The sequence below is a fragment of the Nerophis lumbriciformis genome, linkage group LG01, assembly GCF_033978685.3.
Source record: "Nerophis lumbriciformis linkage group LG01, RoL_Nlum_v2.1, whole genome shotgun sequence".
Taxonomy (NCBI): domain Eukaryota; kingdom Metazoa; phylum Chordata; class Actinopteri; order Syngnathiformes; family Syngnathidae; genus Nerophis; species Nerophis lumbriciformis.
The window spans coordinates 6866698-6887012 of NC_084548.2; the positions used below are offsets into that span (position 1 = coordinate 6866698).

At 39.3% G+C, this 20315-nt stretch overlaps 1 protein-coding gene and 1 long non-coding RNA gene across 4 annotated transcripts in view; one reads left to right on the forward strand and one right to left on the reverse strand.

Moving 5' to 3' along the window:
- Positions 1–11070, forward strand: part of LOC133612742 (serine/threonine-protein kinase SBK1) — a 41891-nt gene extending 30821 nt beyond the window's left edge. The window contains exons 1-4 of one of the 3 annotated variants that reach the window (XM_061970424.2): positions 662–837; positions 3814–3987; positions 9452–9654; positions 9742–11070. In XM_061970424.2, the coding sequence (XP_061826408.1) occupies positions 3825–3987; positions 9452–9654; positions 9742–10356 (981 nt within the window). In that variant the 5' untranslated portion in view covers positions 662–837; positions 3814–3824 and the 3' untranslated portion in view covers positions 10357–11070. Of the gene's footprint in view, positions 1–661; positions 838–3813; positions 3988–9451; positions 9655–9741 lie in introns of those variants that run through there. The other 2 variants (XM_061970416.2, XM_061970433.2) reach the window with 2 other exon arrangements.
- LOC140678752 (uncharacterized) overlaps positions 1–20315 on the reverse strand; it is a 191958-nt gene that overhangs the window by 163393 nt on the left and 8250 nt on the right. The window contains exon 2 of the long non-coding RNA XR_012050377.1: positions 19930–20079. This is a non-coding gene — a long non-coding RNA (uncharacterized lncRNA). The remainder of the gene's footprint in view (positions 1–19929; positions 20080–20315) is intronic.

Consider the following 20315-nt stretch of genomic DNA (forward strand, 5'->3'; position numbering starts at 1 on the left):
TGAAGTTAAATGGAAAATAACTTTATAGTATAATCACTGGATACATTTAACAATTTAATATATATTTTTTTCTTTCCATGATGGCAGGTGAGGCCCCGCCTCACCTGCCTCTAGTGACTGCACGTCACTGAAACACACTCCGCAACCTTGTGGACAGCCTTCCCAGAAGAGTTGAAGCTGTAATAGCTGCAAAAGGTGGACCGACATCATATTGAACCCTATGGGTTAGGAATGGGATGGCACTTGAAGTTCATATGTGAGTCAAGGCAGGTGGCCAAATACTTTTGGCAATATATACATGTGGCAATGCCACATGTATTGTGGCATTCACAAAATAAGAATATATTTGTGATTGTATTTCTATATAAAACTTAAAGGTTAAAAATGAGTGACATTCCCCCAACATGGGTGTTTGCCATTCAGTTAGAAATGGATTTGTTATGCTAATTCTATGCAGTATCAAACATGCAGCTGCAGTGTTTGTCACTGCGTACTGTATGTCCTTGGTTAATAAGAGCTACTAAAGCATTCGCTGGCTGCATACATACATAACAAAATTTGACTATGTTACAGGAGCGTACGTGTATTTGTGTGTTGGTATTTGAGAGAGCGTGGGTGCCCTTTGGAGAGACAGTTTGTAATCAGCTGCCAAAGTGTCAGATGTTCCCATTGTAGCCGCTGAGAGTTGAGCTATGTGCTGGGCAGGGGGAAAGCGCTCGGGTCCACTGGGTATGTTCATCCAAGAAGCAGCCGTGGATGTGAAGGACATACTGCACGGACACCATCTGCTTCACTCTACTCTTTCTGCTACAAGGTGTTTAAAGTGCTCTCTCTAAGGTAAGATTTTACTGGGACTTTCTATTAAGAGTACAGTTAAAGACAATAAATCGTTCATTTAAATTTTTAGCTTTGTTGGGTTTTTTTCAGTGATGTGCGGTGAGGTTGATGGCTGGTGAGGCACTGACTTCATCACAGTCAGATTTACAAACATATGAACCCTAAAGAGTATCTTATTCACCATTTGATTGGCAGCAGTTAACGGCTTATGTTTAAAAGCTCATACCAGCATTCTTCCCTGCTTGGCACTCAGCATCAAGGGTTGGAATTGGGGGTTAAATCACCAAAAATGATTCCCGGGCGCGGCGCCGCTGCTGCCCACTGCTCCCCTCACCTCCCAGGGGGTGAGCAAGGGGATGGGTCAAATACAGAGGACAAATTTCAACAAACCTAGTGTGTGTGACAATCATTGGTACTTTAATTTAACTTTAACTTTACACATACAAACTGTAGCACATTTAATAAAAAAAAAACTTTATTATGGTCTTACTTTTACTTATAAATGATGTCCATGCGCCGCTCCTTTTGAACAAAAGCATCGATAACTTGTTTATAGAAGTCTTCCTTATCTTTCTTCAGTTTTAAAAGTCTCGATGGAGATCTTCCTTTGATTATTACCTCCTGCTTCGATTGAAAGTCCAGTTTAGAAAACGGTTTTATTTTAGATATGTAATCCTCCATGTTAAAAGTCCAGGCGAGAGGAAAAAATAAACGATCACTAACTGTTGCTGCTTGTTGTCAGTTATTCTTCAGCCGAGTAGTCGCAGAAATTATCTCTGGGATCACCAGCGCCCTCTACCGCCATGAGGCGGGATTACTGCGAGCCTCAGCCAGTGTGTCTTCGCAGCCGTTTTATGATTGCTCAGCACAAGAAATACGTTACACACATACAATTGTTGACAAAATACACTGTACATTATATAACTCAGCTAACTAAACTATGAAAATGTATAATATAATTCATATAGCAATACGGTCTCACTGCACAGCAGGTCAGCAGTTAGCCGAGTCATTGCGCAATCCATGGTGAGGCTCAACTGGCTGCTGACTCACCGCAAGTCTCTTCTCAGTATTTGAACGGCAAATGTGAAAATTCAGCGATTTTGAGTAAAAATAATCTAAAACTGGTGAATTTAAATTGAAAATAACTTTATAGTATAATCACTGGATTATAGATACACATATAACAATTTAATTTTTTTTTTTTCTTTTTACATTTTTTTTCTTTCCATGATGGCCTCCCTTGACTGCACGTCACTGTTTTTTTTGGCCCCCTCTTTCAATTTCTCCCTAGGACAGGGGTCGGCAACCTTTACCAGTCAAAGAGCCATTTTGACCAGTTTCACAAATTATAGAAAACAATGGGAGGCGCGAACATTTTTGAAATTTTAAATGAAATAACACTGCATACAAAGTTTTTTTTTTGCTTTGTGCTATGTATACGCCAGGGGTCTCAGACACGCTACCCACACCTTTATATGGAATTTTTAAGCTGGTGCGGCACGCGGTTTTAAATTGATTAGCGCGTGTCAGGGTCATGCGTGCCGTGATGGTACAGCATATAGCGCCCACTACAACCAGGGTGCCTGATCAGCCACATGTTGAATGGGGCTTCCGCTTGCTCACGTAGGAGACAGCAAGGCATACTTGTTCAACAACCACACAGGTTACACTGACGGTGGTGGTATAAAAAAAACTTTAACACTCTTACTAATAATGCGCCACACTGTGAACCCACACCAAACAAGAATGACAAACACATTTCGGGAGAACATCTGCACCGTAACACAACATCAACACAACAGGACAAATACCCAGAATCCCATGCAGCACTAACTCTTCCGGGATACATTATAAACCCCAGCTACCAAACCCCGCCCACCTCAACCGACGCACAGAGAGAGAGGGGGGGGGGGTTGATGTGTGAGGGAGCAGGCTTGGGGTGGGGGCGGGGTTTGGTGGTAGCAGGGGTGTATAATATAGCCCGGAAGAGTCCGGGCTGCATGGGATTCTGGGTGTTTGTTCTGTTGTGTTTATGTTGTGTTAAGGTGCAGATGTTCTCCCGAAATGTGTTTGTCATTCTTGTTTGGTTTTGGTTCAAAGTGTGGCGCATTATTAGTAAGAGTGTTAAAGTTGTTTAATATGGTCACCGTCAGTGTAACCTGTGTGGCTGTTGACCAAGTATGCCTTGCTGTCGCGTACGTGTGCAAGCAGAAGATGTATATTGTATAACAAGTGTTGGGCTGGCACGCTGTTAATACAGATTGTAGAGGGAGCTAAATGTTGTACCATCATGGCACGCCCTCATTATAGCTGTAAGGGTGAAAATCGGTGAATATTAATCCCGGGAGTTTTCTGCGAGAGGCACTGAAATCCGTAAGTCTCACGGGGAAAATTGGGGGGTTCAGCAAGTAAGATGCTGAGCCGCATCAGAGTGATCAAAGAGCCGCATGCGGCTCCGGAGCCGCGGGTTGCCGACCCCTGCCCTAGGACATATTGAACATACAATTACGTAGAGCCACATGCTGTACATTACAAGCAATGTCTTGACATTTTAGCATCGATAATTGTCATGTAAGTGCAAACAGGTGTTATACAAAAGTGCTGCTGCTAACTGTAAAATCATGTATAGGTTTCAGATCCTTTCAGTTCTAAGCATAATAAGCATACAGTATTTCCAGTAAACTTTGAAGTTGAATTCTGAGATGGTTGAGTTCACACCAATAGCTACATTTAAGTATTGCGCTTACATTTGTAAAAAAAAATGTGTTCAAGGGTATTTTTAGAAAGCGTTTTCTGATGAATAAATGACCAAATAGCTGTAAAATCCAATTAGGTCCGTTAGTTATTCTAAGAATTATGTCATTTTTATTCTTATAGCCAGGCCGTTAGGAATAAAAATTACTTAGCTGTAAAATGTTATGTTAAAAAATGTATTTACCTGCTGTAATATTTGTTTTCTTCCATGTTCCTAAGCAGGGCTCTCAATGATTGAGTTAGGCCTGGCTGACGGCAGCCTGATCGACGAGCTGATTGAGCTGACGGCCCAGAGCCTCGGTCAGCTGGAGATCCAGGAACACTTCAATGTCATCAAGGAGATCGGTCGAGGAAAGTATGGCAAAGTGCTGCTGGTCACACATCGTTTCAGAGGTAAACCTATGTTCTGACTTGACATCAACTGAAAATATACATTGTAAATTGTTTATCAGGGCTTTGAAGTAGGGTAAGGGTGCAGGGTTATGGTCGTATTTAGGTTTATTGTTAGGTTTTAGAATCAAGATTTAAGACTTAGGACTTACGGTTAAGGTAGTGTTTGCGGGTTAGGGTTTGGAGCAGTGCCTCTCAAAATATTTTCTGTTACACCTGCCCGAGCAAGAAGAAAATATTTCGCACCGTGACTACAAATAGTATATTTTGTCTATAAAATTGTTAGAAATCTACCTCTGTACAACATTGTGAGCTTATTAACACTAAAGGAAACAACATTTCCACGGTGGTTACACTGAAGCTAAGTGCTAAATACGATTCATCATATTCTGGTAAGGCAAAAAAACCCTGGCATCACCCCGTGATCAGCCCCCCCCACTATTTGAGAAGGACTAATTTAGAGGTAGGGTAGGGTAAGATAAAGTTAGGGTTAGGTATAAAGTTGGGGGTTAGGCGGGCCCTTACCTTACATTCATGGTTTACGGTTAGTATTTAAGGTCAGTGTAGAGCTAGAATTGACTTTAGGGTTATGGCTAAGATTTTCTTGTTCTGGGACTAATGAGAGCTAAATGGAATCTGTATGAACTAGGGTTGTCCCGATACCAATAGTTTGGTACCGGTACCAAAATGTATTTTGATACTTTGATACTTTTCTAAATAAAGGGGAACACAAAAAATGGCATTATTGGCTTTATTTTAACAACAAATCTTACGGTACATTAAACATATATTTATTATTGCAATCGAAGAACAATTTTGTTCTGAAATAAAATAGTGAACATACTAGACAACTTTTTTTTAGTAGTAAGCAAGCAAACAAAGGCTCCTAATTTGGCTGCTGACGTATACAGTAACATATTGTTGTCATGTCTGTGATCATGTTTTGTTTAGTTATGTTTTGCTTGGTTTTTGGACACTTTTTAGTTCCTGGTTTCACTCCCTTGCTTTATCACCATAGCAACCATTAGTTTCACCTGGTTCACATCCTCATGTCACGCACCCATACTTGCCAACCCTCCCGGATTTTCCGGGAGACTCCCGAAATTCAGCGCCTCTCCCGAAAACCTCGCGGGACAAATTTTCTCCCGAAAATCTCCCGAAATTCAGGCGGAGCTGGAGGCCACGCCCCCTCCAAATCCATGCGGACCTGAGTGACGTGTTGACAGCCTGTTCACACTTCCGCTTTCCCACAATTAAAACAGCTAATGATCGAGGGCGAGTTCTTGGTTTCTTATGTGGGTTTATTGTTAGGCAGTTTCATTAACGTCCTCCCAGCACGGTAATAACACACAACAACAGCAGTCAAGTTTCCGTCTACCGTAAAGCAGTTCGTCTGCCGTAAACAGCAATGTTGTGACACTTTTAAACAGGACAATACTGCCATCTACTGTACATGCATATGTGACCCACCCATAATGTGTCACATTTTTGTTGTGTTGATTTATTTATTTTATTTTGTGGTTTGAATTCGTTTTTGGAGCTGTCATTACACATTTATCAGTATTCACATTGGTCAGTAGGGGGCAGTAGAGTGTTTCTTCCCAATTGAATGCTATCACCTGCAGACCGGAAGTGTCTTGTCATTCTGATGAGCGCGACCAGTCTGTGAACAATTGAAACGTTCCTGTGTGCTTTTTCCTCCTGTATAACAGGTTAGTTTTGGTGAATCAACTCACTGAATAATATCCATGTGATCTTTATAAGTTTAAGTACACATTCTGATGGTGGAGCCTAACTCTAAAGTGTTTGTGAGTTGTAGTTTGTATTTGTGAATGAATCCAGTGCACAGCTGCAGTAATCAATACAAAAAGGCGACGTGAGTACGCAATGTTTATATAGGAACTTCTGATCCTAATTCAGACTCCCAAATTAGAGCTCCCGTTTTCTTATTGATTTTATAATGTATATTTGTATAATGTGTGTGTTCTGAAATAGTGACAGAGAATAGAACAAGGATGGACAATTCAACCCTTAACTCAACAATGAGTAGATGAGTGTTATGTGTGTCTATAAGTGTAAATAAATGAACACTGAAATTCAAGTATTTCCACGCCCCCCGCCCAACCCCCGACCACGCCCCCCACACCCCACCTCCCGAAATCGAGGTCTCAAGGTTGGCAAGTATGCACGCACCTGTCTCACGTTTTCACATTTTGAGTCACGCACCTGCTTTCACTGATCATGTCACTGCTATTTAAGCCAGTCTGTTTCTGTTGTTTGTGCTGGTGACATTATCATATCTATCTATCCTTTCTACCTCCGCTACCGGTCATACCAAGCCATTGTTTCATGCACGTTTTTCATGCCACAGTAAGTGTTTTTGTTTATTGTTCATAGTTAATTGCCTTTGTGCTAGTCTTTTGGTTTCATTAGTCAAGTTTGTTCTCCGCCATTGTGCGCGCCTTTTGTTTGCTTCTTTTTTTGTAGTTATAGTGTTAAAATAAAATATGTACTCACATTCACGCCTTGCCCGGGCCAACTTTCCTTTGCATTCCGGGAAAACAAACTCCGAGGTCCACGTAATGACAATTGTGTCATTTTTCATTCAATTATTTCGTCAAAATTATAAAGGACAAGCTGTAAAAATTTATTATTAATCTACTTGTTCATTTACTGTTAATATCTGGTTATTTTCTGTTTTAACATGTTCTATCTGCACTTCTGTTAAAATGTAATAATCACTTATTCTTCTGTTGTTTGGATATTTTACATTAGTTTTGGATGATACCACAAATGTAGGTATCAATCCGATACCAAGTAGTTACAGGATCATACATTGGTCCTATTCAAAGTCCTCATGTGTCCAGGGACGTATTTCCTGAATTTATAAACATAACATGAGTTTAAAAAAAAGGAAAAAGGATTTTGTGACGATAAAAAGTATAGATGTAATCATAGTAGTATCAACTAGATGCGCTCTTGTACTTGGTATCATTACAGTGAATGTCAGGTGTAGATCCACCCATAGCACGCTAGCTGTTGTTAGCGGTGACGCCGGTGAGCTACAGTGTGTAGTGAAGCATGTTTAGCTATTCCTCTTCCTGCAGGGATGATACTTGTAAGAAACATACTTCATTTGTCGCCATAGAGGCGAGGATTAGTGATTTAGAAGTCGCTAAAACACTGCAGACTCCGGATGGATGTTAGCTGCTAGCCATGTCTTAAAGGCCTACTGAAATACGATTTTCTTATTTAAACGGGGATAGCAGGTCCATTCTATGTGTCATACTTGATCATTTCGCGATATTGCCATATTTTTGCTGAAAGGATTTAGTAGAGAACATCGGCGATAAAGTTCGCAACTTTTGGTCGCTGATAAAAAAGCCTTGCCTGTACCGGAAGTAGCAGACGATATGAGCGTGACGTCACAGGTTGTGGAGCTCCTCACATCTGCACATTGTTTACAATCATGGCCACCAGCAGCGAGAGCGGTTCGGACCGAGAAAGCGACGATTTCCCCATTAATTTGAGCGAGGATGAAAGATTCGTGGATGAGGAAAGTGAGAGTGAAGGACTAGAGGGCAGTGGGAGCGATTCAGATAGGGAAGATGCTGTGAGAGGCGGGTGGGACCTGATATTCAGCTGGGAATGACTAAAACAGTAAATAAACACACGACTCTATTAGCCACAACACAACCAGGCTTATATTTAATATGCCACAAATTAATCCCGCATAACAAACACCTCCAACCACCCGTCCATATAACCCGCCAATACAACTCAAACACCTGCACAACACACTCAATCCCACAGCCCAAAGTACCGTTCACCTCCCCAAAGTTCATACAGCACATATATTTCCCCAAAGTCTCCAAAGTTACTGAGGGCGTTTCAGTGTTATAGCTTCACCATCGTCAGTTTTTAGACGAAAATGCTTACATTCTCCCTTTTCTGTCTAAACTCTATGACTTAAGTGTTATTATGACAATGACAAAAGGAATTGATTGATTGATTGACACACCTTTTCTGCTTGTAAGTACTCTGTGATTGTGCGCTGCCGAACACGCTCCTCTGCTCGTAAACCCAGCAATGTCATGACGCGACGGCGCGGCGTCATGCCCGTTAAAAAAAAAAAAGGGGAAAAAAATGGGAACCGGTACTTATCAAACAGAGTATAGTACCGTTTTTGTTTCATTAGTACCGCAATATTATACAAGTATTGGTATACCATACAACCAGTGTTGGGTTAGTTACTGAAAACCAGTAACTAGTTACAGTTACTAGTTACTTTATTTCAAAAGTAACTCAGTTACTAACTCAGTTACTTACACCAAAAAGTAATGCGTTACTGTGAAAAGTAACTATTTAGTTACTTATTTTTCCCCCCCTTTTTTTTAAGGCTCCCATTAATGCCCTTTTAGCCTTCATTTCAGTACTGTTATTGCACTGGAGAATAATACAATCTGTTGATCAACTTGACATGCATTTGCATCACTGAACTCTGCTGAGTAATGTGGTCTACATACAACACACAAACAATGTGGTCTACACACAACACACAAACAATGTGGTCTACATACAACACACAAAGACAAAGATATGTTTCAATGGGCCAATTTATTTCAGGCCAGAACAAATTGACAAAACTATTTTAAATAGCTGCAACATAATGGCACTTTAACTTTAACTTTTAAGTAGATAGGATCTTTGATCCTAGACACAACTTACATTTAACTAAAATGTTCTTTTCTTTGTGCTCGACAAAAGAAAAGTATTGAGAATGTAAAGAAACTCGACTTCTGGCTTCACCATGATGTCATGTTAGTTGTTATGAGAGTAGCGTATGTGTGTGTGTGTGTGTGTGTGGGGCCCTTTAAGATATGACAGCATGTGAGGTGAGTGACGTCAGTGAGTGAGTGGGCAAGAGAAGTGAGGGAGCAGCGACAGTGAGTGCTTGCAGGTGCTCTAGCTTGGTGGATGGCTGCGTCCAATAAAGTCCCAAAGTTGCAACAAACCGCCGGCTCGTCATTCACCCTCAGCTGTAAAGACCCACTTCCGGGTAAAGCGAAGGTTGTTAGCCCCGAAGTACATAGGCCCTGGAGGAACGTCTCCCCTGCGCCCCTCAACTACGGTCTGGGAGCCCCCACCCCCGCCCCCACCCACACAAAGCACGCCTCTTCTTTTCCACCGCAGCGCTGCAATAAAACACACTCAGATCTTCTGTTTCTAGCCGATACTACATAAAAAATAACGTAAAATAACGCAGTAACGCATCATGTAGTAAAAGGTAACTGAGTTACTGAATATAAAAAATAACGCGTTAGATTACTAGTTACCGCCGAAACTAACGGCGTTACAGTAACGCGTTACTTTGCAACGCGTTAGTCCCAACACTGCGTACAACCCTAGTGTGAACACTGATTCAGCATTTTAGATTTAGTTGATATAAGGTAAAAATGCTCCACAGGGACTCCCATGGCCTTGAAAGTGATGCCCAAGACCTCAACAAAGCTAAAGGGCTTCCTGCGAGAATACTGTATCTCCTTGCATCTGCATTGCCACCCCTGCATCGTGGGCCTCTTTGGCATTGCCTTTCAGTCTAACGATCACTACTGCTTCGCCCAGGAGCTCGTTATTGGGAGGGACCTGTTTGCTGTCATTCAGCCTAAGGTAAGGCCAGTTCACGTAAAAAAAGCAGGCTTGTCATCTATCCAATGTGTAGTCATCAACTTATTTAAACTCCTCTGTCTGTTTAAGGTGGGTATTCCTGAGTCGTCCGTTAAACGTTGCGTCCTGCAGATTGCTAGCGCTTTGGAGTTCATCCATAGCCGGGGCCTGGTCCACCGAGACGTGAAGCCTGAGAACATCCTCCTGCTGGATCATCAGTGCAGCCAGGTCAAGCTGGCAGACTTTGGTCTGACCCAGAAAACAGGCACTCTTATCAGCTTCATTACAGGAACCCTACCTTACATGTCACCTGAGCTTTGCACTGTTGCTCTACTGGAGGGCCAGAAAGAAGTCACTGCCCCTCCGCTGAGTGTGGAACCAAGTCTGGACACATGGGCCTTCGGTGTGGTTATATTCTGCATCCTCACAGGCTACTTCCCATGGGACCGTTGCATGGACTCAGATGACTCCTACCAGGAGTTTGCTGACTGGTCCAAACTGGGAGACAGCGCCAACACAGAGGATGACATTCCACCACTTTGGAAAAGGTTCACCCCAGAAGCCATGGAGTTGTTTGGCAAGCTCCTGGCTCTGGATGCAGAAAAGAGGTCTACCGTTGGGGAGGTGAGACAATATGTAGAGAAGGCTTGGCTTAAAAAGGAACATGAGATGGAGCAGCTGCAGACAGTAGAAAAGAAAGAATAATATTGGACATAAAATAAGATCTAATACCCAATACTTATAACAGCCTGCAATTCCATTTGTAACATTTGTTGAAATCATGCAGAGTAACCATGCTATATCATGACTTGAGATTGTTAAAGAAAATATATTGATTGAATGATCTAAAAACAAATACATTTCTCCTTTGGGCTTTACATTTTTCCAATGTGTGTTGTAATTCGATATGTGTATCATAGGTTTGTGCCATTGGCATACTTGCCAACCCTCCCGGATTTTCCGGGAGACTCCCGAAAATCAGCGCCTCTCCCGAAAACCTCCCGGGACAAATTTTCTCCGAAAATCTCCCGAAATTCAGGCGGACTCAGGTCCTCCACAATATAAAAAAGCGTACCTGCCCAATCACGTTATAACTGTAGAATGATGGAGGGCGAGTTCTTGGTTTCTTATGTGGGTTTATTGTTAGGCAGTTTCATTAACGTCCTCCCAGCGTGGCAACAACACACAACAACAGCAGTCACTTTTTTGTATACCGTAAAGCAGTTCATCTGCCGTAAACAGCAATGTCGTGACACTCTTAAACAGGACAATACTGCCATCTAGTGCATTTGATGAAAGCACTTTTGTGCGTGCCACACAGCAATGCATCATCAGAGAGGGTGTTCAGCATGGTTCGAAAAATAGTGACAGAGAATAGAACAAGGATGGACAATTCAACCCTTAACTCAACAATGAGTAGATGAGTGTTATGTGTGTGTATATGTGTAAATAAATGAACACTGAAATTCAAGTATTTATTTTATTTATATATATATATATATATATATATATATATATATATATATGTATATATATATATATATATATATATATATATATATATATATATATATATATATATATATATATATATATATATATATATATATAGCTAGAATTCACTGAACGTCAAGTATTTCTTATATATATATATATATATATATATATATATATATATGAAATACTTGACTTGGTGAATTCTAGCTGTAAATATACTCCTCCCTTTTTAGCTTTTGGTGTTAAATTTGGGAGTACACCCCGAAAACGGACAAGCGGTAGAAAATGGATGGATGGATGGATGGATGGATGGATAGTTTTGGGTTGGGTTTTGTTCGAGTCAGGGTTAGAGTTCAGAGTTACAGTTAGGAGAAATTTTATGTTAGGGTTTTATGGTTAAATTAGTGATTGTGTTTGGGATTGGAGTGAAAAGATATAGGTTAGAAAAAATGTATTCTGTTCAGATTACAGTTAGGGTTTAAAGTTATGTTTTAAAATGTGGTTTTAGGGTAACCAGGTTCAATTTGATAAAAAGGGATAAGGTTCCAAAGTTTAAAACTATACAGAGATTACGGTTAGGGTTGGTTGGGTTAGAGTTAAGGTTTAGGGTTTAGGTTAGGTTTAGAGTTACCGTTATGGCTATTGAGTATGGTTTTACGCCAGGGGTGTAAAGATACATTTTCAAAGTTAGATTAGTTTTAAGGTTATAATATCATTTAACATGAAAGATGTCCACAATTACCCGAACACTACCAAGTTTCTTTTTCATCCTCATAAAGGTCTACCTTTGTTATACTTTCAAGCTGATTCATAGAGTGGTGGCTGCGCCAGAAATATATCAGTCGTGTAATAAATAAGCAAAGCAAAGCCCCGTAGCATGTAAACTTTCTTCAACTGTATTCTGTTTACCTAACAACAGCCTGGCACCAACACTACACTCTTTGTTTAGGACGTGCATACACAAAGGTGTTGGTATTTGATGTGCCCATGTGTCTAGATTAATTTGATCCATCACAAACTTCTGTGTGTCATTGTGCCAAAATGCAAATGGTCAAAAACACCAGTTATAATCATCAGAGAATGATAGTAATGAATTATATTCACTATTGTTAGTGCAAATGAGTAGTTGGACTTTTTAAAGTTTGTATTTTACTTCACAACATTTTGACTGTCATCCATTGCTGAGAAGACATTGTATTTATTTATGCAAAACTGGGTTTTTTTTAGTCAAGGGTTAGTGAGGTTTTGTTTTTCTTTTACTTAGTAGGTTTCTAGACCTGTACTTTTAGTTGTACACATTTGTTGCTGTTGTATTTTATATTGTAGTGCTCTTGTCACGTCACCCATTACATCACATGCTATGAGAGCAGGTGCATATATAAATATATTTTTATTACTCCCCCATTTCAATTATCATTCCTGATCTTTGCATGCACTCTCTTGGGCCGATATCACATGACTCTTTCCGTCCTGCCTTTCTATTGAATAATCTCTTGGTATTCAATTCCAGCTGCTGTGCGAGTTAACGGATGTCCTGCATGGGACACGGGGCTCATGCCATGCATTGCACTTATGGGGTTACAGTCACATGGTCATCTTTCTGCTCAGCCCTTAACCCGAGTGCACTGTCCCGACTTGTCAAACAAACACAGATGAAGCCAATGTAACTCCAACTGCAAAGCCTGTGTTTACTTTTCAAATGTACTGTATGATAACTGTGTACAAGGTGGAGAGCCCTACAATGACAGGATACAATACGATGAGATTATAATACCAAATTTGAGAATAAAAAACGTGGATTTGTTCTACAAGAAAAAGTTGACAATATACAAAAACTTTGTAGCACTTTTACAAGAATAAGTTTGAAATTTTACAGTTATTTGAAGAAAAGTATACTTGGATTTAGAAAAAAATAAATAAAATCATAATAATAATATATATATATATATATATATATATATATATATATATATTAGAGATTTTTTTTTTTTTTCAAATATTGGAAAAATACTTCTAATGAGAGAGTAAAAATATTAGCAAAAGAATGTTGAAATATTTACATATGTCTATTTTTATAAGAATTAGGTCATCCATCCATCCATCCATTTTCTACCGCTCATTCCCTTTTGGGGTCGCGGGAGGCGCTGGAGCCTATCTCAGCTACAATCGGGCGGAAGGCGGGGTACACCCTGGACAAGTCGCCACCTCATCGCAGGGCCAACACAGATAGACAGACAACATTCACACTCACATTCACACACTAGGGCCAATTTAGTGTTGCCAATCAACCTATCCCCATTAGGTCATGAGTACAATAATTAAGAAAAAAAATTCTTATTTTCAAATCAAATTTTGTATCTGTATTAAAAAAGTTGACATTTTACAAAAACTTAGTAGCACTTTTACAAGAATAAGTTTGAAATTTTACAGTTATTTGAAGAAAAGTATACTTGGATTTAGAAAAAAATAAATAAAATAATATATATATATATATACAGTGGGGCAAAAAAGTATTTAGTCAGCCACGATTGTGCAAGTTCTCCCACTTAAAATGATGACAGAGGTCTGTAATTTTCATCATAGGTACACTTCAACTGTGAGAGACAGAATGTGAAAAAAAAATCCAGGAATTCACATTGTAGGAATTTTAAAGAATTTATTTGTAAATTATGGTGGAAAATAAGTATTTGGTCACTTCAAACAAGGAAGATCTCTGGCTCTCACAGACCTGTAACTTCTTCTTTAAGAAACTCTTCTGTCCTCCACTCGTTACCTGTATTAATGGCACCTGTTTGAACTCATTATCTGTATAAAAGACACCTGTCCACAGCCTCAAACAGTCAGACTCCAAACTCCACTATGGCCAAGACCAAAGAGCTGTCGAAGGACACCAGGAAAATAATTGTAGACCTGCACCAGACTGTGAAGAGTGAATCTACAATAGGCAAGCAGCCTGGTGTGAAAAAATCAACTGTGGGAGCAATTATCAGAAAATGGAAGACATACAAGACCACTGATGATCTCCCTCGATCTGGGGCTCCACACAAGATCTCATCCCGTGGGGTCAAAATGATCATGAGAACGGTGAGCAAAAATCCCAGAACCACACGGGGGGACCTGGTGAATGACCTGCAGAGAGCTGGGACCAAAGTAACAAAGGCTACCATCAGTAACACACTACGCCGACAGGGAATCAAATCCTGCAGTGCCAGACGTGTCCCCCTGCTTAAGCCAGTGCATGTCCAGGCCCGTCTGAAGTTTGCCAGAGAGCACATGGATGATACAACAGAGGATTGGGAGAATGTCATGTGGTCAGATGAAACCAAAATAGAACTTTTTGGTATAAACTCAACTCTTCGTGTTTGGAGGAAGAAGAATACTGAGTTGCATCCCAAGAACACCATACCTACTGTGAAGCATGGGGGTGGAAACATCATGTTTTGGGGCTGTTTTTCTGCTAAGGGGACAGGCCGACTGATCCGTGTTAAGGAAAGAATGAACGGGGCCATGTATCGCGAGATTTTGAGCCAAAACCTCCTTCCATCAGAGAGAGCTTTGAAGATGAAACGTGGCTGGGTCTTCCAGCATGACAATGATTCCAAACACACCGCCCGGGCAACGAAGGAGTGGCTCCGTAAGAAGCATTTGAAAGTCCTGGAGTGGCCTAGCCAGTCTCCAGACCTCAACCCCATAGAAAATCTGTGGAGGGAGTTGAAAGTCCGTGTTGCCCGGCGACAGCCCCAAAACATCACTGCTCTCGAGAAGATCTGCATGGAGGAATGGGCCAAAATACCAGCTACTGTGTGTGCAAACCTGGTAAAGACCTATAGTAATCGTTTGACCTCTGTTATTGCCAACAAAGGTTATATTACAAAGTATTGAGTAGAATTTTTGTTATTGACCAAATACTTATTTTCCACCATAATTTTCAAATAAATTCTTTAAAAATCCTACAATGTGAATTCCTGGATTTTTTTTTCACATTCTGTCTCTCACAGTTGAAGTGTACCTATGATGAAAATGACAGACCTCTGTCATCATTTTAAGTGGGAGAACTTGCACAATTGGTGGCTGACTAAATACTTTTTTGCCCCACTGTATATATATATATATATAGTGTGTGAATGTGTGTGTGAATGGGTAAATGTGGAAGTAGTGTCAAAGCGCTTTGAGTACCTTGAAGGTAGAAAAGCGCTATACAAGTACAACCCACAAGTACAACCCATATATATATATATATATATATATATATATATACATATATATATATATATTAGAGATTTTTTTTTTTCAAATATTGGAAAAATACTTCTAATGAGAGAGTAAAAATATTAGCAAAAGAATGTTGAAATATTTACATATGTCTATTTTTATAAGAATTAGGTCATGAGTACAATAATTAAGAAAAAAAATTCCTTTTTTCAAATCAAATTTTGTATCTGTATTAAAAAAAAACTGTCATTTTTACAAGAATTAATTTATAGGAATTAAAATATTAAGCAATTGAAGGATAAATATCGAGAGACATTTTACAATTTTATGGGAATATCTTATTTTATGAAAATTATGTAATGAGAAGAAGTTCCATCCATCCATTTTCTACCGCTTGTCCTTTTTGGTGTTGCGGGGGATGCTGGAGCCTTTGTCAGCTGCACATGGGCGGAAGGCGAATAAGTTGAATTATTAAAAAAAAAAAGATGGCTGCAATGGTGAAAAAAATCTTAATTTTATGAGAATGAAGCAATTTTATAATAAATTGTAATTTTAAAACAAAACATTTTTAATGATAAAATATAAATTCATAATTATTATTTTTTTGCTAAAAAGTACAAAATTACCAGAATTAATTTGGAATTTGGAAGTCATAGTTTCATAAAAATTAAATAAGAACTGTCTGGATAAAGTAGGAATGGAAATAAGGTTTACATTTTAGGGGGAAAAGGTCCAAATTGATTTTTTTAAAACAATTTAAAATATATTTTATGCAAAAATATATTTGTGTGTAATTTTCCAAGAAGATACACAAAATATTATAAATACATTTGGACTTTCATGAGAAAAAGTTGGAATTAATTGATCAAAATAGAGATTACAAGATCAAATATTGATAAATACATTTTATGCAACACCTACAATAAATGAAGGGCCATTTCACAAAAAAGTTGCAGTAACAAAAAACTTTACGAGAATAATATTGGATTTATCGCTTGTTAGATGGAAATTATGATGAAAAGTACTAACTTTGTTGTCGCGACTTAATCTGCGAATTAAGCAAAGAGAAAAGTAAGTTATTTTTGTATCTTGTTGCCATGGCGCTGCTAATTCACTGCCAGTCAAATGTTACTGTACACAAGATCACACACCCAATTGTAGACCATCAATGGTCACATGGGAGAACTATTGACAATAGTAATGATGACATGCTTGCTGTTTGTTATGGAAAATCTCTACAATGGGGACCTTTCTTGCAGCTATCGGCTCGAATGAACCATATCGTCTCTCAGGTAACAAAACAAAAAAAAAGTAACTAATGCAGCGATTAAGAAATGCCAATCTATTTTGGACACATAGCAGCCTTAATCCTACACTCATATCTGGCAGTAAGTGGGCAGATAAACAGTAAGTCCTAGCGTGATGTTTACATATCATTGCTCACAAATGAGTCCCATTGGGTGTACGCATGTATGTAGTGTATTTGTGATGTCAGTTGGTACCGCTCCTGTCAAAACAAGCAATTCTGTAGAACTTCCGTCATCTCTTCTTCTCTGTCCCTATAAATAATGTGCTGTATGTCAAATACACTACAGTTTAATACTTAACATCTGAGCAATTGCCAAAGGACAAATTACGAGTGGAAGAAGTGTCAAAAGATGGAGCTAACTGTTTTAATGACATTCAGACTTTACTTCAATCAATAACGGAGAAGCATCTCCTCATCCGTGGCTCACTAGTGCAATAACAACGCCGGAAATGCACCCCGTGAAATACCATCCGACCGGAACTCTCTAATAACTACAAACCACGTTTCCAAATGAGTTGGGAAATTGTGTTAGATGTAAATATAAACGGAATACAATGATTTGCAAATCCTTTTCAACCCATATTCAATTGAATGCACTACAAAGACAACATATTTGATGTTCAAACTGATAAACTTTATTTATTTTTTTTCAAATAATAATAAATTTAAAATTTCATGGCTGCAACACGTGCCAAAGTAGTTGGGAAAGGGCATGTTCACCACTGTGTTACATGGCCTTTCCTTTTAACAACACTCAGTTAACTTTTGGGAACTGAGGAGACACATTTTTTAAGCTTCTCAGGTGGAATTATTTCCCATTCTTGCTTGATGTACAGCTTAAGTTGTTCAACAGTCCGGGGGTCTCCGTTGTGCTATTTTAGGCTTCATAATGCGCCACACATTTTCAATGGGAGACAGGTCTAGACTACAGGCAGCCAGTCTAGTACCCGCACTCTTTTATTATGAAGCCACGTTGATGTAACATGTGGCTTGGCATTGTCTTGCTGAAATAAGCAGGGGCGTCTATGGTAACGTTGCTTGGATGGCAACATATGTTGCTCCAAAACCTGTATGTACCTTTCAGCATTAATGGCGCCTTCACAGATGTGTAAGTTACCCATGTCTTGGGCACTAATACACCCCCATACCATCACAGATGCTGGCTTTTCAACTTTGCGCCTATAACAATCCGGATGGTTCTTTTCCTCTTTGGTCCGGAGGACACGACGTCCACAGTTTCCAAAAACAATTTGAAATGTGGACTCATCAGACCACAGAACACTTTTCCACTTTGTATCAGACCATCTTAGATGAGCTCAGGCCCAGCGAAGCCGACGGCGTTTCTGGGTGTTGTTGATAAACGTTGTTTGCCTTGCACAGGAGAGTTTTAACTTGCACTTACAGATGTAGCGACCAACTGCAGTTACTGACAGTGGGTTTCTGAAGTGTTCCTGAGCCCATGTGGTGATATCCTTTACAGACTGATGTCGCTTGTTGATGCAGTAGAGCCTGAGGGATCGAAGGTCACGGGCTTAGCTGCTTACGTGCAATGATTTCTCCAGATTCTCTGAACCCTTTGATGATATTACGGACCGTAGATGGTGAAATCCCTAAATTCCTTACAATATCTGGTTGAGAAAGTTTTTACTTAAACTGTTCAAAAATTTGCTTACGCATTTGTTGACAAAGTGGTGACCCTCGCCCCATCCTTGTTTGTGAATGACTGAGCATTTCATGGAATCTACTTTTATACCCAATTATGGCACCCACCTGTTCCCAATTTGCCTGTTCACCTGTGGGATGTTCTAAATAAGTGTTTGATGAGCATTCCTCAACTTTATCAGTATTTATTGCCACCTTTCCCAACTTCTTTGTCACGTGTTGCTGGCATCAAATTCTAAAGTTAATGATTATTTGCAAAAAAAAAAAAAGTTTATCAGTTTGAACATCAAATATGTTGTCTTTGTAGCATATTCAACTGAATATGGGTTGAAAATGATTTGCAAATCATTGTATTCCGTTTATATTTACATCTAACACAATTTCCCAACTCATATGGAAACAGAGTTCGTAAAATTCCTTGGGTAAATAATGTAAACTCACTACACCGGTATGTTTTAGCGGTTTTTAATGGCAGGTTTACTGACAGATATAAGTATGAACTTTCCACTACTTTATATTAGAAATAGCAACAAAGGAGGATGAATGTCCCATAACAAGAAGATAGAGAAAAAGAAGAAGCTAATCGACCACGGCGTCGTTACGGACTACAAAGGTGGACGCGCGCACATCAGGACTTATGCAGATCCCAAATACAGATCAGCAGCTACCAGAATGTAAGAAAAGTTGCTTTTGCATAATGTTGCGAAACAAAACGCCAAATAATATGTCTTACCTTATACACACGCCATAATGATACTCGTATGCTGAAGCACAGTACAATCCATCAAGCTGTGCGGCTTCATAGCTTACCAAAGTCGTACTAAAACATTTTGATGGATTTTTGAGCGCCGTGTGTAATGTTCTATATTTTCAATGGAACATATAAAATGTTGGTGTTGTTTACTTGAGTCATATTGCAGTCTCCATGTATCTGTTACGTGTGACTGCCAACATATTGCAGTCTACACGTATCTCTAATGTGTGAGTCACACTTATCATTTCACCATGTACCAAATAAAATAGCTTTGAGGTCGGTAAGCACAACCAAAATTATTGCGTACATTAGGCACACCGGCTTATAAGGCGCACTGTTGAGTTTTGAGAAAATTAAAGGATTTTAAGTGTGCCTTATAGTCCGATAAATACTGTATATTAAATAAAAAACCTAAAAAAAAAACATTTTGAGTTATTCATAACAGAATGAGTGAAGCCTCTTGTTAGTCTCCAAATCTCGTTGTCTCTGTGGGTGGAGGCGGGTCCGCATGCATACACACACAGAAGTTGAAGCTCGTAACGTAAACATAAGGTAACGTCGTGAAAATGATCCAGATCAGTCCGAAAATATAATGACCTGTTCCTTATCCAATTTCGGACATTTCCTAAAAATTTAATGAAAATCCCCCATCACTTTCTTTGTTATTTTGCTAAGTAACAGACAAATATCCTCCTGGAGTGGGTAAATAAATATGTCTTGTTTATGCATTAAATGTTGGTTTTAGTAATAATAATACGACTATTTCCTTAGGAGTGCAAGTGGATTCTGTGGCTCTTTTAACACCATGTCAGACATGTTGCATACGCAGTAAACAGATACTAACCTTCTGTCACATGCTTGTGTAAATCTCTCACTCTGGCCAAGTTGGTAATTGTAATCCTCCCACGGCGACATAGTTCCTCCGCACTTCCTTCAAGTTGTTTAGGATTGATGACACCATCAAGAGCATTGCTGCTTCGCACTTCTTGGCAAACTGCGTGTGAATAGTTAAGAGTTGCAGGGACTGGTGTTATTTATCCACACTTCACCGTGACATTTCTCCGAAAGGTTGTGCTACTACGAGAGAAAGTAATAGAAATACTACAGTGGCCTTTTTGATGGGTAGAAAAAGAGGATGAATTAAATATTTGTATCACAAAGTATCACAAATACTGATTTTACTTGTATTTTTTTCAATGTCAAGTATATTTGTACAATTGTATTTATTTT